The sequence below is a fragment of the Eumetopias jubatus genome, unplaced genomic scaffold, assembly GCF_037043125.1.
Source record: "Eumetopias jubatus isolate StellerSeaLion01/CBP00866 unplaced genomic scaffold, mEumJub1_p1.0 scaffold_12, whole genome shotgun sequence".
Classification (NCBI taxonomy): Eukaryota; Metazoa; Chordata; class Mammalia; order Carnivora; family Otariidae; genus Eumetopias; species Eumetopias jubatus.
Genome location: NW_028274818.1, coordinates 5,089,697 through 5,110,894, shown reverse-complemented (window position 1 = coordinate 5,110,894; position 21,198 = coordinate 5,089,697). Strand labels below are relative to the sequence as shown.

The 21,198-nt window shown below is 43.0% G+C and overlaps 1 protein-coding gene across 4 annotated transcripts in view; it reads left to right on the top strand.

Moving 5' to 3' along the window:
* The window catches only part of SLAMF6 (SLAM family member 6), a 37,842-nt gene extending 18,167 nt beyond the window's left edge, over positions 1-19,675 (top strand). The window contains exons 2-8 of one of the 4 annotated variants that reach the window (XM_028090876.2): positions 9,492-9,824; positions 13,948-14,232; positions 14,701-14,829; positions 15,071-15,109; positions 16,275-16,312; positions 17,903-17,977; positions 18,353-19,675. In XM_028090876.2, coding sequence (XP_027946677.1) covers positions 9,492-9,824; positions 13,948-14,232; positions 14,701-14,829; positions 15,071-15,109; positions 16,275-16,312; positions 17,903-17,977; positions 18,353-18,400 — 947 coding nt within the window. In that variant the 3' untranslated portion in view covers positions 18,401-19,675. Of the gene's footprint in view, positions 1-9,491; positions 9,825-13,947; positions 14,233-14,700; positions 14,830-15,070; positions 15,110-16,232; positions 16,313-17,902; positions 17,978-18,352 lie in introns of all 4 variants that reach the window. The other 3 variants (XM_028090875.2, XM_028090874.2, XM_088016938.1) reach the window with 3 other exon arrangements.
* Positions 19,676-21,198: the final 1,523 nt, after the last annotated feature.

The following is a 21,198-nucleotide window of genomic DNA, read 5'->3' as shown; positions in this document are numbered from 1 at the left end:
TTCCTGACTTGTTAATTCTAGCCATTCTGACTGGTGTGAGCTGGTATCTCATGGAGGTTTTGATTTGGATTTCCCTGATGCTGAGCGATGTTGAGCACTTTTTCATGTGTCTGTTGGCCATTTGGATGTCTTCTTTCGAAAAACGTCTGTTCATGTCTTCTGCCCATTTCTTGATTGGATTATTTGTTCTTTGGGTGTTGAGTTTGATAAGTTCTTTATAGATTTTGGATACTAGCCCTTTATCTGATATGTCATTTGCAAATATCTTCTCCCAGTCTGTCGGTTGTCTTTTGGTTTTGTGGACTGTTTCTTTTGCTGTGCAAAAGCTTTTTATCTTGATGAAATCCCAATAGTTCCTTTTTGCCCTTGCTTCCCTTGCCTTTGGCGATGTTTCTAGGAAGAAGTTGCTGCGGCTGAGGTTGAAGAAGTTGCTGCCTGTGTTCACCTTTAGGATTTTGATGGAGTCCTGTCTCACGTTTAGGTCTTTCAACCATTTGGAGTCTATTTTTGTGTGTGGTGTAAGGAAATGGTCCGGTTTCATTCTTCTGCATGTGGCTGTCCAATTTTCCCAACACCATTTGTTGAAGAGACTGTCTTTTTTCCATTGGACATTCTTTCCTGCTTTGTCAAAGATGAGTTGACCATAGAGTTGAGGGTCCATTTCTGGGCTCTCGATTCTGTTCCATTGATCTATGTGTCTGTTTTTGTGCCAGTACCGTACTGTCTTGATGATGACAGCTTTGTAATAGAGCTGGAAGTCCGGAATTGTGATGCCGCCAGCTTTGCTTTTCTTTTTCAAGATTCTTCTGGCTATTCGGGGTCTCTTCTGGTTCCATACAAATTTTGGGATTATTTGTTCCATTTCTTTGAAAAAAAGTGGATGTTATTTTGATGGGGATTGCATTGAATGTGTAGATTGCTCTAGGTAATATTGACATCTTCACAATGTTGGTTCTCCCAATCCATGAGCATAGAACGTTTTTCCATTTCTTTGTGTCTTCCTCAATTTCTTTCATGAGTATTTTATAGTTTTCTGAGTACAGATCCCTTGCCTCTTTGGTTAAATTTATTCCTAGGTATCTTATGGTTTTGGGTGCAATTGTGAATGGGATCGACTCTTTGATTTGTCTCTCTTCTGTCTTGTTGTTGGTGTATAGGAATGCCACTGATTTCTGTGCATTGATTTTATATCCTGACAGTTTCCTGAATTCCTGTATGAGTTCTAGCAGTTTTGGGTGGAGTCTTTTGGGTTTTCCACATACAGTATCATATCATCTGCAAAGAGTGAGAGTTTGATTTCCACTTTGCAATTTGGATGCTTTTGATTTCTTTTTGTTGTCTGATTGCTGTGGCTAGGACCTCTAATACTATGTCGAATAGCAGTGGTGATAGTGGACATCCCTGCCGCGTTCCTGACCTTAGGGGGAAAGCTCTCAGCTTTTCCCCATTGAGAATGATATTCGCTGTAGGTTTTTCATAGATGGCTTTTATGATATTGAGGTATGTACCCTCTATCCCTATACTCTGAAGAGTTTTGATCAAGAAAGGATGCTGTACTTCGTCAAATGCTTTTTCTGCATCTATTGAGAGGATCATATGATTCTTGTTCTTTCTTTTGTTAATGTATTGTATCACGTTGATTGATTTGCGGATGTTCAACCAGCCTTCAGCCCAGGGATAAATTCCACTTGGTCATGGTGAATAATCCCTTTAATGTACTGTTGGATCCTATTGGCTAGTATTTTGGTGAGAATTTTTGCATCCATGTTCATCAAGGATATTGGTCTGTAATTCTTCTTTTTGATGGGGTCTTTGTCTGGTTTTGGGATCAAGGTAATTGTGGCCTCATAAAATGAGTTTGGAAGTTTTCCTTCCATTTCTATTTTTTGGAACAGTTTCAGGAGAATAGGTATTAATTCTTCTTTAAATGTTTGGTAGAATTTCCCTGGGAAGCCATCTGGCCCTGGGCTTTTGTTTTTTGGGAGATTTTTAATGACTGCTTCAATTTCCTTAGTGGTTATAGGCCTATTCAGGTTTTCTATTTCTTCCTGGTTCAGTTTTGGTAGTTGATACATCTCTAGGAATGCATCCATTTCTTCCAGGTTATCTAATTTGCTGGCATAGAGTTGCTCATAATATGTTCTTATAATTGTTTGTATTTATTTGGTGTTGGTTGTGATCTCTCCTCTTTCATTCATGATTTTGTTGATTTGGGTCATTTCTCTTTTCTTCTGGATAAGTCTGGCCAGGGGTTTATCAATCTTGTTAATTCTTTCTGAGAACCAGCTCCTAGTTTCGTGGATCTGTTCTACTGTTCCTCTGGTTTCTATTTCATTGATTTCTGCTCTGATCTTTATTATTTCTCTTCTCCTGCTGGGTTTAGGCTTTATTTGCTGTTCTTTCTCCAGCTCCTTTAGGTGTAGGGTTAGGTTGTGTATTTGAGACCTTTCTTGTTTCTTGAGAAAGGCTTGTATTGCTATATACTTTCCTCTCAGGACTGCCTTTGCTGTATCCCAAAGATTTTGAACAGTTGTGTTTTCATTTTCATTGGTTTCCATGAATTTTTTAAATTCTTCTTTAATTTCCTGGTTGACCCATTCATTCTTTAGTAGGATGCTCTTTAACCTCCATGTATTTGAGTTCTTTCCGACTTTCCTCTTGTGATTGAGTTCTAGTTTCAAAGCATTGTGGTCTGAAAACATGCAGGGAATAATCCCAATCTTTTGGTATCAGTTGAGACCTAATTTGTGACCTAGGATGTGATCAGTTCTGGAGAATGTTCCATGGGCACTAGAGAAGAATGTGTATTCCGTTGCTTTGGGATGGAATGTTCTGAATATGTCTGTGAAGTCCATTTGGTCCAGTGTGTCATTTAAAGTCTTTATTTCCTTGTTGATCTTTTGCTTAGATGATCTGTCCATTTCAGTCAGGGGGGTGTTAAAGTCCCCCACTATTATTGTATTGTTGTCAATGTGTTTCTTCGCTTTTGTTATTAATTGCCTTATATAATTGGCTGCTCCCATGTTTGGGGCATAGATATTTACAATCGTTAGATCTTCTTGTTGGATAGACCCTTTAAGTAGGATATAGTGTCCTTCCTCATCTCTTATTACAGTCTTTGTTTTAAAATCTAATTTGTCTGATATAAGGATTGCCACCCCAGCTTTCTTTTGGTGTCCATTAGCATGGTAAATTGTTTTCCACACCCTCACTTTCAACGTGGGGGTGTCTTTGGGTCTAAAATGAGTCTCTAGCAGACAGCATATTGATGGGTCTTGTTTTTTAATCCAATCTGATAGCCTTTGTCTTTTGATTGGGGCATTTAGCCCATTTACATTCAGGGTAACTATTGAAAGGTATGAATTTAGTGCCACTGTATTGCCTGTAAGGTGACTGTGACTGTATATTGTCTCTGTTCCTTTCTGGTCTATGCTGCTTTTAGGCTCTCTCTTTGCTTAGAGGACCCCTTTCAATATTTCTTGGAGGGCTGGTTTTGTGTTTGCAAATTCCTTTAGTTTTTGTTTGTCCTGGAAGCTTTTTATCTCCTTCAATTTTCAATGAGAGCTTAGCTGGATATAATATTCTTGGCTGCATATTTTTCTCATTTAGTGCTCTGAAGATATCATGCCAGTCCTTTCTGGCCTGCCAGGTCTCTGTGGATAGGTCTGTTGCCAATCTAATATTTCTACCATTGTAGGTTACATATCTCTTCTCCCGAGCTGCTTTCAGGATTTTCTCTTTGTCTCTGAGACTCATAAGTTGTACTATTAGATGTCGGGGTGTTGACCTATTTTTATTGATTTTGAGAGGCGTTCTCTGTGCCTCCTGGATTTTGATGCCTGTTTCCTTCCTCACATTAGGGAAGTTCTCTGCTATTATTTGCTCCAATATACCTTCTGCCCCTCTCTCTCTTTCTTCTTCTTCTGGGATCCCAATTATTCTAATGTTGTTTCGTCTTATAATATCGCTTATCTCTCGAGTTCTGCCCTCGTGATCCTGTAGTTGTTTCTCTCTCTTTTTCTCAGCCTCTTTATTTTCCATCATTTGGTCTTCTGTATCGCTGATTCTCTCTTCTGCCTCATTTATCCTAGCAGTTAGTGCCCCCATTTTTGATTGCACCTCATTAATAGCCTTTTTGATTTCGACTTGGTTAGATTTTAGTTCTTTTATTTCTCCAGAAAGCGTTTCTCTAATAACTTCCATGCTTTTTTCAAGCCCAGCTAGTATCTTTAAGGTCATGATTCTGAACTCTAGGTCCGACATCGTACTAATGTCCGTATTGAGTAGGTCCCTGGCTGACGGTACTATCTCTTGTTCTTTTTGCTGAGGTGATTTTTTTCGTCTTGTCATTTTGTCCAGGGGAGAATAGATGAATGAGAGAACAAAATGCTAACAGGTGAACAATGTCCCCAGCAAATACACTCTATACAAATCAGAAAAGACCTGAAGCCAGGGGAAAAGAAAGGGAAAGAAAGAAAAAAGAAAGAGAAAAAAAAGAAAAAGAAAAAGATAAAAACAAACAAAAACAGAACAAACCAAAGGAAAAAAACAGAATATGATCAAATATGATCAGGCTAGTGCATAGATCAGTGCCACACACTAGATTTTGGGTGTATTTTGGTCTGTTAGAAGAAAGTGCCTCCTAAAATTTTAAAGGAAGAAAGACTTATATATGTACAAAATAAGGGTTGATACAATGAAGGGATGGAAGATGACTGTAAAGATGAAAATTATAAAAGGTTTTATAAACGGAATTGATAAGATAAGAAGTTGTTTGAAAGAAGAAAGAAGAAGATTTAAAAAAATGGGAGAAGAAAGAAAAAAATGGGAGAGACTGTGATCAGGCAGGAGACTAGAACAAAGCCATACACTAGTGATTTCGGGTATATTTTGATCTGTTAGAAGAAACTGTATATCAAAATTTTAAAGAGAGAAGAACTTATATATATATGCCAAAAATAAGGGTAACTACTATGAAGGGATAGAATATGACCCTAAAGATGAAAAATAAAAAATGTTTTTTTAATAAAGGGATTGATAAGATGTTGGTTGAAAAAGGGAAAAAGAAAAATTCAAAAAAAAAACAGTTAAAAAAATTAACTTTGAAAAACTAATGAATCATGGTAAAAAAGCCATGAATTCTATGTGCAGTATTCCCCTAGCGCTGGAGTTCTCCTGTTCTCCTTGATCGGTAAACTTGGTCTTGGCTGGTTGTTCGTGCTGATCTTCTGGGGGAGGGGCCTGTTGCCGTGGTTCCCACATGTCTTTGCCGGAGGCGGAATTGCCCCACCCTTGTCCTTCTGGGCTAAGCAAGCTGCTCGGGTTTGCTCTCAGGAGCTTTTGTTCCTTGCAAGCTCTGGTACAGCCTTGGAGGACCAGGGTGAAAATGGTGGCCTCCCAATCTCCACCTGGAGGAGCCGAGAACTCGGGGCCCCGCTCCTCGGTGCACCCCCAGAGAAAAGCAGTCAATCACTCCCATCTCCCCGGTCTCCGGCCGCACTCCGTGCTCACCCGGCCTATGACCGAGCTTTTCTATCTCTGGCACCCGACCCCGTGTGGAGTCTCCAAACCCAGCAGATCCCTGCGGTGCGCTCCCGCGCCGCTCCTCCCGGGAGAGGAAGGGGAGTCTCCCCGGCTCTGCCGCTTGTTGGGTCCCTGCTGGAGGCGCAGTGGCTCGACTGGGCCGCGGATCACAGTTTATGGCCACCCCAAGCTGAGAGCCCGCACCTCGGCTCCATCTCTCCACAATAGCCAAAATATGGAAACAGATGATCATAGGGGAAGGGAGGGTAAAATAAAAGAAGACAAAATCAGAGAGGGAGACAAACCATAAGAGACTCATAACTCTAGGAAACAAACTGAAAGTTGCTGGAGGGGAGGTGGGTGGGGGATGGGTTAACTGGGTGATGGACATTAAGGAGGGCACCCGATGTAATGAGCACTGGGTGTTATATGCAACTGATGAATCACGAAATTCTACCCCTGAAACTAATAATACAGTATATGGGAACTAAATTGAATTTAAATTTCAAAAAAGGGCAGCTGAACGTAGAAGGATGAGTGTTGGTGATGAGGGAAGAGTGATCCTCTCTGAGAGGGAATGTGTGCATTAAATACTTTTTGGAGATGAAAAAGTGAGCCACGTGCACACCTGGGAGAAATGCTTCCAGACAGAGGGAACTGCAAGTATACAAGCCCTAGTCTATTCAAGAAATAGCCCAGGCCAGCATGGTTTGAGCAAAGCAAACCAGTCTGGAGAGAGTAATAGGAAATTAGGTCAGAGAGATAAAAATGAGCAAATCATTTTGGTCCCTATAGGCCATTGTAACTGTTTTGGTTTGGCTTGGTTTTTGTTGTTGCTCTAACATTTTTAACTGAAATATAACACACAGTGACTCTTTCCAAATTTTGGGTATTGTGGACATTGTTGCTGTAAACATTAGGATGCAGGTGCCTCTTCGAATCACTATGTTTGTATCCTTTGGATAAATACCTACGAGTACGATTGCTGGGTCATAGGGTAGTTTTATTTTTAACTTTTTGAGGAACCTCCATATTGTTTTCCAGAGTGGCTGCACCAGCTTGCATTCCCACCAACAGTGTAGGAGGGTTCCCCTTTCTCCGCATCCCCGCCCACATCCGTTCTGTCCTGACTTGTTAATTTTAGCCATTCTGACTGGTGTGAGGTGGTATCTCATTGTGATTTTGATTTGTATATCCCTGATGGCAAATGATGTTGAGCATCTTTTCATGGGTCTGTTGGCCATTTGGATGTCTTCTTTGGGGAAATGTCTGTTCATGTCTTCTGCCCATTTCTTGACTAGATTATTTGTTTTTTGGCTGTTGAGTTTGATAAGTTCTTTACAGATTTTGGATACTAGCCCTTTATCTGATAAGACTCTTGCAAATATCTTCTCCCATTCTTTGGGTTGTCTTTTGGTTTTGTCAACTGTTTCCTTTGGTGTGCAAAAGCTTTTTATCTTGATGAAGTCCTAATATGTCATTTTTGCTTTTGTTACCCTTGCCTTTGAAGACATGTCTAGCAAGAAATTGCTGTAGCTGAGGTTGAAGAGGTTGCTGCCTGTATTCTCCTCTAGGATTTTGATGGATTCTTGTCTCACATTTAGGTCTTTTATCCATTTTGAGTTTATTTTTGTGTATGGTGTAAGAAAATGGCCCAGTTTCATTCTTCTGCAAGATGTCCATTGACAGACGAATGGATAAAGAAGATATGGTATATATACACGATGGAATATTACTCAGCCATCAAAAAATGAAATCTTACCATTTGCAACGACGTGGATGGAGCTAGAGGGTTTTGTGCTAAGGGAAATAAGTACTCAGAGAAAAACAATTATCAAATGATTTCATTCATATGTGGAATTTAAGAAACAAAACAGATCATCATAAGGGAAGGGAGGGAAAAGTAAAATAAGACAAAATCAGAGAAGGAGACAAACCGTAAGACTCTTAACTCTAGGAAACAAACTGAGGGTTTCTGGAGGGGAGGTGGGTGGGGAATGGGCTAACTGGATGATGGGCATTAAGGAGGGCACTTGATGTAATGAGCATTGGGTGTTATACGCAACTGATGAATCACTAAACTCTACCTCTGAAACTAATAATACACTATACGTTAATTAATTGAATTTAAATTTTAAAAAAGAAAGGAAATATAACACACAGCAAGAAAACTGTACAAATCCTAAGTGTGAACTCAATGAATTATCATAAAATGCCTAAATCTGTGTATCCAGACACAGGTCAAGACATTAGCAGCACCCCAGAATTCCCCATTTATGCTCCCTCCTACCTGCTCTCTCCCTCCTTCTCAAAGGTGACCACTGTGGTGACTTCTAGCAGCAGATTTGTTTTGCCTATTTTTAAACTTTCAATAAATGGAATCAGTTATAAAAATAAAAGCAAAATAAATCTTTGCTCAAGATTTTGCTTGTGATATTCACCCATGTGGTTCCTAGAGGGTAGAAGGATTAAGATGACAAATAAGGGCACATTAAACTACTGATGGGAAAGATGTGGTACAGAGGGTTATTGCTTGCAGTGTGTCTGTGCCCAGCTTCCACAGTCCAGGAAGGAGAGAGCAAACATGAGCTCACCCAGGAGCTAGCTGAGTGTCAGGATCTCAAGAGATATTTTCTCCCTGCTCAGATCCTCTCCTGAGAAGTAAGAGATCTGGAGAGGGTTGGGATCATGGCTGCAATTACTTCTTCACTGATTCACTCAAACATTTCCAGATCCTACTTCATGTCGGGCACAATGTTGAGATAAAAAGGTAATTAAGCCATGGTCAGTTAGACAAATGAGTTAATAGGACTACAAAATGGTATGGTAAGTGCTAAGTATTTGCTATGGATGATAAGGAAGCATCTTTTTTAAGAATCATTGTGACAATTTCACCTTTTTTGCTCAAACATTAATGGCTCTGAGATAGGCTCATGAGAATATGGCCATTATCCGTCCCTTTGAAATTATATTTATACTTTTTTTAAAAAGGCTTATTTATTTATTTTAGATATATAGAGAGAGTGTGTGTGAGCAGGGGGAGGAGCAGAGGCAGAGGCAGAGGGAGAAAATCCTCAGGCAGACTGCCTGCTGAGCGCAGAGCCTGATGTGGGATTCGATCCCATGACCCTGAGATCATGACCTGAGCCAAAATCAACAGTCAGATGCTTAACCAACTGAACCACCCAGGTGCTCTTTATATTTATTACCTTTATATTTATCAGTTTTATCTCCTCAAATAGACTATAATCTTTTTGAGAATAGAAAAGATACCTTCTGCTATCATAAAAAGAGCACAAAGTAGCTGAAGTCAGAAGAGCTGGGTTTGATTCCTGACTTGTATTCTTTAGCTGGACAACCCTGGGAAAATGAATTAAACTTCTATGCTTCAGTTCCTTTATCTATAAATGGAGATAGTAATATTCATCCTAGCTGCCTCCTAGAATTGTAACAGCATCAAAGGAAATAATGGATAAGAAGAGCTGTAAATTCTTATTATCAGTTCTCTAAGCCACACAAAACTACTATGTTGGGTGTAGTAGGTAAATCAGTAAATGTTGAGCTTTCACTACACTTCATCAGCAAAGACTTGGTCATTTTGGGGTCCTATGCCAGGGAGTGGATGCAGTTCCCTGTTCCCCTCTACCTTATGCCCAGAGAACTCAGAAGCTGGAGTCAGATATTGTGGCCCTGACCCAGGAGTGACCGGCCAGTGTAGGAGGGTGGACTGGCCCAGAACCATCTGGGCCAATGACCCATTACCCAAGAACACCAGACATTTTGTTTGGTGTGGAACCTCTGTGATTGTCCATTTCAACACATCTCCTAACCCCTGTCTCTCTTCCTCCTGTCTCTGGGCTTCGGTATCAGAAGGCTCTAATAGACGGGCAGAATTAGGGGAATGGGCGTGGGAAGCAGGGAGTGGGCAGAGGGGGATGGTTATAGCCGTTTCCCTTCTGTGCTTACAGGGAACACAGCGTCACAAGACAGCTCAAACCCACTGACGGTGAATGGGGTTCTGGGGGAGTCGGTAACTCTTTCCCTGAAGCTTCCTGTACATCAGGACGTTCAGTCCATCACCTGGCTTCACAATGGAAAATCTATCAACTTCATATTGCCAAAAGCTGCTCCAGATTTGCGGATCTCGGTGACTGATCCAAAACGGAAAGATCGACTGCAACTGATGGAGAACTACTCCTTACAACTCAGCAACCTGGCAACGGCAGACGCAGGACTTTACTGTGCCCAGATAACCACACAAACCTCTACAGAGTTTTCCTATTACACTCTGCAGGTCTTCAGTGAGTCAAAGCGTGGTGTTTAATTGTGTATGGACTGAAAGGTGTTACAGATGTCAAATCCTATGTGACAGCAAGTGTAGCCTAGTGGTTAAGAACATGGCATTTGCAGTCAGACTGAGGTCTGGCAGAAAAGCAAGTCAATGGCTCGGCCAGTTAGTGGCAGAGTGGAGAATAGAATGTAAGTCTTGTGACTCCTGGCCTCAAGTCACATCACTCTCACTCACACACTAAAATATTCCCTCTCGACCTGAAATGTACTGGAGGGAACAGAAGTGAAGTCGCTATGACTCTATTTCCTTGTGCATTACCTCTATCTGTAGTATATTCTTCACAACAACTCCATGAGGCAGGTACCACCCTTACCCCCAAGGCCTCGAGTCAGTCCCAGCAACCTGCCTACGGTCATGGAGACAGTAAGTGGGAGAGTGACATGTACCTGACATGAGACCTCCCTTTACACAAAGGCCAGTCTGACCCCATGGAGTGATCAGTGTACAGGACAGAACTCTACCTAGAAGGTGCTCTGTAAGGATGAGCTGATAATAAGAAAGATCTTTTCTATCAAGGTTATTTAACTTCTTTTTCATAAAGATTTTATTTATTTGTCAGAGAGAGAGAGAGCACAAGCACGGGTGAGAGGCAAAGGGAGAGGGAGAAGCAGGCTCCCCACTGAGCAAGGAGCCTGACGTGGGGCTTGATCCCAGGACCCTGGGATCATGACCTGAGCTGAAGGCAGATGCTTAACCAACTGAGCCACTCAAGGTTATTTAATTTCTTTTTTTTAACATCTTTTTTTAAAGATTTTATTTATTTATTCATGAGAGACAGACAGAGAGAGAGAGAGAGAGAGGCAGAGGGAGAAGCAGGCTCCCAAGGAGCAGGGACCCCGATGCGGGACTCGACCCCAGGACCCTGGGATCATGACCTGAGCCGAAGGCAGACGTTTAACCATCTGAGCCACCCAGGCGCCCAAGGTTATTTAATTTCTAACAATACTTTTCCCAGATGGCTCATGTCCTCAACATAAAATTATGGAAACCATGAGACAGCTTTTTATTAGAAAAAAAAATCCTTCTAGCAATCAGTGATGTTCAGAGATGCCATGAATGGCTTTAAGATAATTCTTTCATGGGAATGTTGTACAGGAGATTCAAGCATTAAATTGGCAACTTTAAAGGCCACCAAGATTCTATAATTCTTATCTACTCCAGAATCCATGGTATCTAAAATTAACCCAGAGTCCTTTGAGTTAAGACTTGGAATCCAAAAAAAGCACTTTAGTTAAAATAAAATGTCACCACAAATAGGTTACAGTGAACCTTTAGAATCCCCTGAATATTTGGCAGATTTACCATGTTAGATTAGTCAAAGTCATGTCCCTAAAAGAATAGGACACAGAACAGGTAAATATGAAGGGAAAGAAAGATTGTCTAGAAAAGTCTGCAACAGGAATTCCAACCAAAGGGGCAAAATCGCCCTGGGGCAGTTCATTAGTGTCTTGAGGCCTCCAAAACAAAACACCACAAATTTGGTGGCTTAAAACAACAGAAATTTTATTCTCTCACAATTCCAGAGGCCAAATGTCCAAAAGCAAGGTGTGGGCAGGGCTGCATTCCCTCTGGAGGCCCTAGAGGGCAATCTGTTTTTTGCCTCTTCCAGCTTCTGGGTGCTGTTGGCATTCCTTGGTGTTTGTTGGTCTATGACAGCATCACGCCAGTCTCTGCCTTCTTCTTTCCCTGTGTGATCTCCTCTTCTGTCTCAAAGATCTGCTTTCCTCTTATAAGGACCCTTGTCATTGGATTTAGGGCCCACCCAGATAATCCAGAATCATCTCCTCATCTCACTTAATTACATGGGCAAAGACCCTTTTCCAAATAAGATTCTGGGAATTAGGACCTGGGGATATCTTTTGGCCGCGGGGTGGGGGGGTGTCATCATTCAACCCACTACAGGCAGGATCACTCAGTGTGACCAGGATCATCAAGGCAGAGCCAGGACGCTGGAGAGAAGAGAGACATCCAGTCAAAAGTCTGAGAATAGACCCCATATCAGGCTCCATCATACTTGTTGAGACAATGTTCTTCTGCCATTCTTCAGAAGACCAAGCATGACTTCTTCTGCAATAATCATACTCCCCAGGTTCAATGCCAATCCCTTCTCAGGGCCTTTTGGCATGAAGAGTGCCAGGGAACAGGGGTGAGTTCTAAATGGGGTGGTCATAATAGGCCTCATTGAGTAAATAACATTTGAGCCAAGACCTCTTGGAGGTGAGGGAGTGAGCCATGCAGATATTTGAAAGAAGAGCCATCCAGCATAGGCATTCCCTGTGCCCAGCATGCTCAAAGAGCACCAAGGAGGTCCAACACCAAGGAGCAGAGTGAGGGGAGAGTAATAGGAAACAAGGTTAGTAAAGAAATAGGGGCCACGTCTGGTAAGGCTCTGAGAGCCATCATGAGGACTTCGGCTTCTACTCTGTGAGACTGAGAACCATCAGAGGGTTTTGTAGAGCAGTAATATGATTTGACTTACTTGCTTAATATATCCCTTTGACTGCTCTGTTAAGAATAGGCTCTAGGGGACAGCAGTAGAAGCCAGTTACCAATTAGGCCACTGTGACAATCCAAGCAAGAGATGCTGCTGCTTTGCCCCAGGGTGGTAGCAGTAGAGGTAAGGAGAAGGGGTTGGACCCTGAATATATTTTGGAGGTAAAGTCACCAGGATATCCTGATATGGTATAAGATGAAGAGGTAAGTCATCTCCAGGGCTTTTGCCCTGAGTGTCTGGAAAGGCGATTATCAACGAGGGTGCTGAAGGCTATGGACTGAGCAGGTTTGAAAGAGAAAAACAGGGATCCTTTTGAACATGCTGAGTTTGAGATACACATTATTTCCAAGTGGAAATGTCACGTAGGCAGTTTTATACTCATTAAGTGGAAAAGGGTAACAAGATAGATTTTTGAGGTCAGCCATGGACACAGGTTGACGGAATGTGGCATTCATGCCAAATATTTGCCATTGCTGCGCTAGGCACTGTCTCAGTTAATCCTCATAATTCCCTAAGAAGTTGGTATTATTGCCCAGGTTTACACATAATGAAACTGAGCCTTGGAGAGATTAAAAACGTATCCGTGGTCATGTAACCAGTAAGTGACAAAGCCATGAGTCTAACCCAGGTCTTCCTAACTCCAAATCCAACACTCGCCATTACACGAAATCGCCTTTCTGTCAACATATGTCCCACCTGCTAGTCCATTAACGAAGCTTAGAGCATTCTTCAATCTCTTTCCACCAGACAGTGGGAGTCATTCTGTTCTCCATTGGGTCACCGTTACCCTCAGGTCAAGTCCAGGTCAGTGGCCTTTTCTGTACAACTCCCATGTCCCTGTTGATTCACAGCTACTGACATCTTAATAGCCAATATTTTCCGGTCTCTGCTCTCAGAAATTTCTACAGCAGATGTTCTCTTACATGCCTGAATGTATTGTACTTCTTGGCTTGCTTGTTCAGTTTCACTCCTTTCCTTGGTTTTTCGGTTCTCAACATTTCCCTTTCTGACTTGCTGGCATTCCATATCAGAGTCTCTTTGTCATCATGGGAACCAGCATCTGATACAATGAGGCCCAGGATTCCTGCAGATTTGTGAGAAATACAGTTCCACAAGGATGTTAAGCTTTTATCTTCTATTCCAGCTAGGGGATTCTGATGGTTGAGAAAACAAGGTTCTTGAGTCTGGTCTACTGGTTTCTGCCCTGGCTAAGGTAGAGTTGACCCTCAGCTGAATTCCCAAACGTCTTTACACGAGGCCAGTGTACAAGGCTAGAAAGGACACCAGGAACAAACTGGGGTCCAGAAAGTAAATCGAGCAGCCCAGAATCATCTAACTAGGTGGTGGCTACCCTGGTGTGTCCCTACCACTTCTCCCTCTGGCTACTCTGTCCTATGCTGATGCCCTTCATCATTTGGTCATCCCAGACCTTGGTGCCATCAGTTAGGCAATAGGAGCCGACCTAGTTACAGACGACACATACCATAACACACAGTAGAGTGTTGGGTGGAATACAGAAACACTTTGTGGCGGGAATGGTATTTTTCACAGAGTGCTGAACCAAGGCGTTTGTTCTTAGTTCAGGTCTTTTCTGTGCATGCAGGACGACTGAGGAACTTACAAATTGCCAATCACACGTGGCTGTCTGAGATTGGGACCTGTGAGATCCACCTGACCTGCTCTGTAGAGAATTCAAATGACACCTTCTTAAGGTGGCAGGTTGTAGGAAACACGTCTATAAATGAAGCAAACCTCACTATTTCCTGGGACCCCAGGAATTCCAGTGAACAGAAGTTCACCTGCATAGCTGAGAATACTGTCAGCAATATATCCTTCTCTGTCTCTACCCAGAGTCTCTGCGAAGGTAACAGTCTGTCTCAGGTCCCTCTGAGAGCCTTGAGCAGCTGTGGGGTGTGGGGTGTCCCTCCTGCCCAAAGTGATTCCCCAGAACAGTGGCCCAGTGGGAGGCAGCCAAACCCTTCTAGGAGAGGACAGGCACTCCTGCAGCTCTGTGCCTCTCATGACCTCCAGAGGCCTCTCCTCCCTCCCTCCTTCCCTCCCTCCCTCTCTCCTTCTCTCCCTCCCTCCCTCCCCCAACCCTTCCTCCAGCCCACTCAGAGCCCAGGAGCAAAGTCCTTGGGGAGTCAGAACTGCTCCCCATTCTGGCTCTACCATGCTCCTGTCCTGTCTGCCACATGGACTCCCACTCTCAGAAAATCTACCCAGAGCCAGGGTCCAGCCAGGCCCCAAAGGTGGCCTAGAAGAGGCTCAGTGGAGGCTCTGAGGAAAACACTCCCTGCTTCAAGTGCAACTTCTTTTTTTCTTTTTTCAGGTGTTTTGAATATGAAAAATCACCCTGATACCAAATGGATTATAATTGTGGTTGTGGTTACTTTGATATGTATAGTCATCACTGTGGGGTTACTTGTTTGGAGGAAAAAAGATTGTTTGTGGAGGACAGGTAAAGGGAAGGAGGATGGTCCACGGGGACAACCCTTGGGGTGTGACCACACACCTGCTAACTTCCCAAGGAGGGTGGGTCCTACTGGAAAATGCATGACCAAGCCTCCAGGCCTGACTGCCCTTCCCCTTCAGCACCGCCCCCCGTACCCTCTAGAGAGACACCTGTGGGTGTGGGGTAGGGTGTGGAAGCCTCTCTCACTACACTCACAAATTTCAATTTCCCTGATTTTATTTTTCAGGCATCTTTCATTTCTCTACTCCACAAACCCAGAGTCCTGGTGAGCTTGCAGACTCTTAGCTCCCAATCATAAAACAGATGGGGAGAACCTAATGGAGGAGGAAAAGGGCTGGTCAGAGGGCTGGATGATGAGAGAGGAGGGAGTCAGAATGTCATTACTCAGATGGACCAGATGGTGCAAAAGGAGATGACCTGTAACTATTCATGTCTGTCCCCTCTGGGACCTAACGGGTCCCTTACAAGCATGCAAACCAGTCACTCACCCAGTTTCTTGGAGTGGGATTAGGGTCATTCCCCACCCTGCTGATGAGAAACCAAGTACCAGCAAAAGGTTCATGGCCTGTCTATTATCAACCAGCAACTCCAGGGCAGGGACAGGGTTAGAGCATCAAAGGTCCAAAGACAAACTGCCTGACCCCATCACTCTTTCAGCCAAGATTTGAATATTGAGTAGACCCAGTCCAAAAAGAAAGTATGATCTAGAGACAGGAACACAGGCTCTGGCTTCAGATTGGCTGTGAGTCTCATTTCATGGGTGAGAAATAAACGACATCGTGTGTAGAAGATGAACCTGAGGTTCAGAGTCAGAAGGCAGGCATCCAAGTCCCTGTTCCATCACTTCCTGTTTGACTTTGTGCCAAGTTAATTGAAATTTCTGAGCCTCCAGTTCCTCATCTATAATATAATATAATATAATATAATATAATATAATATAATATAATATAATATAATAATCTAGAGTATAATAATCTAGAGTATAATCATCCATAGTATAATCATTTATAATATAATCTGAGAAGTTTAATAGTATTATATATGTGACATAATTTGGCTCCATTACGCTTGCCAACAAGGTTCTCTAGCCCTTGTGCAGGCAGTGCTATTTGGTCTCGGGAGCTCCCTGGCCCAATGTAAATCCAGAGGGAGACTCTGAAGCTTTAGGATACCTCTAGACCACATCCCCCCAGTGATGAGGTCAGAGATAGAGCACATGGCTGAGAAGGTTCTCGTTCAACCCAGAACTTCAAAGACTGTCAAAAATGAATGAACACTAGCGAATGGCATTGCCTTGAACAACTGCCTCTTTGGAGCCAAAAAGTGCCCTGGTGTAGGCCAAGGTCCCAGGAGAGCAGGACACTGACTGTGCCTTCCTGTGTTAACAGCAGAGACCATAAGGAACTTAGATTATGTCTCCATCTCTCCAGGGAACACCGTGTATGCTTGTGTCACTCATCCAAACAGGGTGAGTCCTTTCAGCTTTTACTCCATCATTGGCATGATTTTTATAGTCTTTATTCACAAACTTGTCACCACAATCATCTGACTAATCCAATGACACACACCTTTGAGGAGAGGAGAGGCAGTGGCAGGAGCTAGGATGTGGTATGTGGGACATAACTAGCCCCAGGGCTCAAGCCCCATGGTGTGTTTGCGCATACCCTGCTTTACATGGTCCTCTAACTGCGTGATGCATCAGTAAGTCTTGTCCCTTTCCAGCTTAATTACAAGCTACCTGAAGTGAAAATTACGTCTTCTTCCCTCTTCCCTGAGCACAATGCGCAGTAAATACTTGCTGAATGGAACAGACTCTCATGTAAGTCTGAGAGTTTCCAGAGCAGACAATTCTGTAGCAGGGGATTTCTCACCCTGGATGTAGTGGAAATAGGGGAACTCAGAAGCAGTCTCTCAAGAGGGGAAGTGGGGCAAGGATTTGCAACAGTAGAAGACAGTAAAGGCATGAACAGGCTTCAACCCTCCCCTCCCCCCTGCAACATAACAGATGGCCTTGGTCAGCCACCAGGAACTCCTCTGCCACACATCAGCAATTTCCCACCACCCCCAAAGTAAAGCACCTGCAAGTGAACATTTCTAAATAATACCATACATCTTCTGAAAAGTAAGCCAAGATAACTCAGTATTTACCAACTCATGGAAGCAATGATGCAGCTAGAAATCTTAGATTCCCCAAGTGAATGTCCCTTCACACAGCCCCTCACAGTTACTTACAAGATAGGCTCCATGAAGAGAGGTAACAGGAAAGGGTATTCTTACTTGTTCAAATGTTTCTATTGCCTTTCCAGTTCCCTCTTGAAGACAAGATGAATCACCCTCAACAAACAAATAAATTAATCTCCAGCAAATTTGCTAACTTCTTCTTTAGCAAAAATTATACTTTGGAGAGTTCCAGAGGTTTTGATAAATACCCTAAATATTCCTTAATTAGTTTTAAATGTCAAAACTTATGAGCACAGGGGACTTCTGCTGTTATTGCTGTACTTTGTATTCCAAGCAGAACCATTCTTGAGACTGGGTGTTCCTCCTACTTAGCAGTTCCCCAGGCATGAGGAGAATCCAATGGCATGAGAACGAGGCAATTCGAGTCAAGGGACAAACTTGAAGCAGGCAATAGGTCCAGTCGTAGCTAGTAAAGATCTAAGACAAAAGATCCAGTACTTCTGTACACTTCTAGTATAGAAGTCAGTTCTTAACATGGAGGAAGGAGAGTAGAGTCAGATGCAGGAAACAATGCTTCCTTTACTTCACACCACCTGCCAACAAGGTTGCCCCTCTGTCCCTTTCTGGGTCTTGAGCTACTGGTTTGTGGGGGTGTTGTGCTTCTGTGTGGGCCTCAGGAATTGTCACTAAACTTCTCAGGTTGGAGAGCTCGTGGTGTTTGGTCTCCAGCTCCTCTTGCTACACAGTCTCTAGCCTTTTCCTCCTGAAGAACTTTGACATCATCTTTCTATATGGCATTGTCTTCCCCCAGAATATATCTAACGCATGAATATCTCTTCGTCTGCGTGAGCCAAATGTATATGATTTTTTTTTACAGCAAACAAATATCCCAACACCTGTGAAAAGCAGTGATTTCTCCACCATTTATTCCACAGTTCATCAGTACAAAGAGGTAAGCCCATGACCGTCCCCTGTTCTCACATCTTACCTCTCTCCCCAGACTTGTAAACTTACAAATAAAGTACAAGTAAAGGGGCCATTCTATAGATGCACAAATACCAGCAGGATATAGAAAGCCTCAGGACATCACCAAAACATATCCAAGAAGTTATCTTGTATTTTAGGATCACCACCCATAACTAAGTTTTCAACGTACTTGAATTTAATGAGATTTTTTTAAATTCAATTTTTAAAATTTAACTTTGCCTTAGCTATCAATATCCTTATCTGCCAGTTAGTGCTCTCCAGACCTTCTCTATAGCCATGAGAGGTAGCCTGAGGCTCTGGTCCTGACTAACCTACTTCATTTTCCTCTTTTTTGCATTAGAGTAAACCTGTTTCTTCCAGGACAACTGCCCTTGACAACGTCATCTAAATTGCTGAGAGGTCTCAAAAGGAACTCAGGAATGACACAGCTTCTCCTGATCTCATGGGACAGAACACAGCTTGTTTTCTGCCTGGCAACAGAATTTGAATATTTAGGATTATCACTTCTAGTTCTTTGGACTAGAACCTGCTCAAGTACGTCAGACATCTAAGGACAACATAATTTCCAGCGTGTGATCCAAATAACATTTTCTAATCTGCTCCAGGCCAAAACATGCTTCCATGAACAAGCCTGGACATTGACTTTCTCTTTGGCAGCTGATGGAGTTGTGCTTGACAGAGAGTTATAATTCAGAAGACAGCCACTCCTCTCCTTTTAGAAAGGAGCAGGATTGTGATTCACTGGGAGAGAGTACAGTGTATTTATTATGTATGTTGTCTCTGGAATTGACTGGGCCTTGTCCCAAATCCTCACACATCACTTCCTAGACATACCTCCTGGGACATGTTCTGGAACCTCTTGAGGTCTGGTCTCCTAGACTGAAAAATGGGGATCAGCCTGTTACTCAAACCAGGAACCAGAGTTAGCCTTGACTTCAGCTGTTCCATCACCAGGCCCTTTGGACTCTACCTCCAAATACATATCTTAGACTGACCCACTTCTCTCCAAAACTTTAACCTCCACCTTATATTAACCCATCATCTTGTCCAACCTGGAATATGACAGTAAGCTCCAAACAGATTTCTCCAATTTTTGTTCTTATCTCCCTCCAATCCATTCTCTACAAGACAGCCAGAGTAATATTTTTAATATAAACCAGACCCTTCATTTGTCTGCTTAAAACTGACCCTGCAAGACATCCCAGGCACTCCAGAAAGAAACTGAGTCTCTGTGGTTCTGGATGGCCTGGCCCATCTGCAGCCTCAGCCACCATGTCTCCCTCCCACCCCCTCTCTGATTTGGCTTCTCTGATTCTCTTTCGGCCCCTCCATCAGAGGAGAGAGTTTACTCACATCTGCCTCAAGACCCTTCTCTGCTTGCCTGGTTCCTCCCTACTCTACAGGTCCCAGTGCATATATGTCATTCTCCAAGAAAGACCTTCAGACCACTGTAACTGAAGTGGATCCCCCTGTTATTCTGTCACACCTTCCATGTCATTTACATTGTGCCATTAAATATTTATTTGTATTTAATGTCTGTTTCTCCTATTCTACTGTACACTCTCCAGGAACAGGGACCACGACGATTTTATCTCTGTATCCGGAGCATCTAGCACATAGAAAATGTTCAACAAATACTTTTTAATAAATAAATGAATATGTAGTGGAGTTTTGTGAGAATTAAAGACAATGTGCCTGCAGCCCTTTGTGTGGGGCGTAACACATGAGAGAGCTCGATAAGTGTGAGCATTGCCGTGGCGCTGTTGCTGTTATGAAATGTTGCTGTGATGAAATTGCATTCCTCCTGAACCGACAGAATCTTCTCACAAACGCTCAGCACAAGAAAGGAGGAAGGATGCCTCCTCTGTCACCTGGTTCCACATCACTTCCTACCTTTTATCTCTGCTCAGATTTTAAAATTTCATTCTTTTATCCCCAGGGAAGAATTCTCTGATTTTTTTGTGTGAGTTTGAGATCTTTAAACAAATTGTTTTTCAACACTTTATTGAGGTATGATCGACATACAAAAAACTGTCTGTACTTAATGCACACAACCTAATGAGTTTGGAGATAAGTATACATTTGTGAAACCATGACCACAACCAGTACTATAAACATATCTGGCACCACAAGAAGTTTCCTCTAACCTCTCTCTTTTTTTTTTTTAATTTTTAGGTTTTTGTGTGATAAGAGCACTTAAGACCTATCCTATCAGCAAATTTTTAGGTATACAATACAATATTGTTACTTATAGGCACTATGATGCACAGTGCATCTCTGGGACTTACTCCTCATGCATGACTGAAATGGTACGCCCTTTCTCCCTACTCTGCAGAGCCAGCCTAAGTGCTGAGTCACCAGTCCAACTTCCCCAGAGCAGTACGCAGACATGCCAGGATAATGGGTGTAAGCTTCATTATTCTCCTTTCCTGCTGAAGGAGCAGTCCAGGAGTTGTATGCTTTCTCCCAATCCTGCAGAGCCAAGCCAGCTTCTGGGTTCCTGTGCTGTTTGTAGGGCCATGCGTGAGTGCGGGGCAATGGAGCACCATCTGCAGGGGCGGACACAGGCCAGCTGCTGGGGTCCACCAGTGGGCCAGCTGATTGGCAGGGTCCATGGGCCGGTTTTGGAGATCCACGTGTCAGTTGCTGTGAGCCCCAGCCCCTTTTCTTTGTCCTTAGCTGCCCCTCGGTGAGGCAGAAAGGCAAGTTCCCTAAGCATTCTGGGGAACAGAAGCAAGTCTCTCGGGGGGACTGGGAAAGCAGGACACTCATTTCACTTTCTGTGTCTCCTGTGGGAGGAGCGACAGACTGAGGGGGTCCTGCTAAGCCCTGAGCTGTGCCAGCCTGGGGAGTAGTAGGTGATGTAAGTCAAGTCAAATTGTTCTCACCCTTAGCAATGTGGCTATTCTCTGATTTTGCGCTCCTCTGGGGTGCTAAGACCTCTCAAAGAGACCCCGGAACTCTCATAAAAGTATATTTGTCCACGAATAGCTGTTAAGTTGGTATTCGTGCGGGAGGACAAGGGCTTGGCTCTCTTATTCCACCATCTAGCTGATGTGACTCTAATACATCTTTTTTCAATGTGTCTTTTCTGATCACAAAAATAAATACATGCTCATTATAAATAATTCAAACATTCCACAAACAAAAATCCCCTACAATCCCCAAGATAACTACCACAAATGG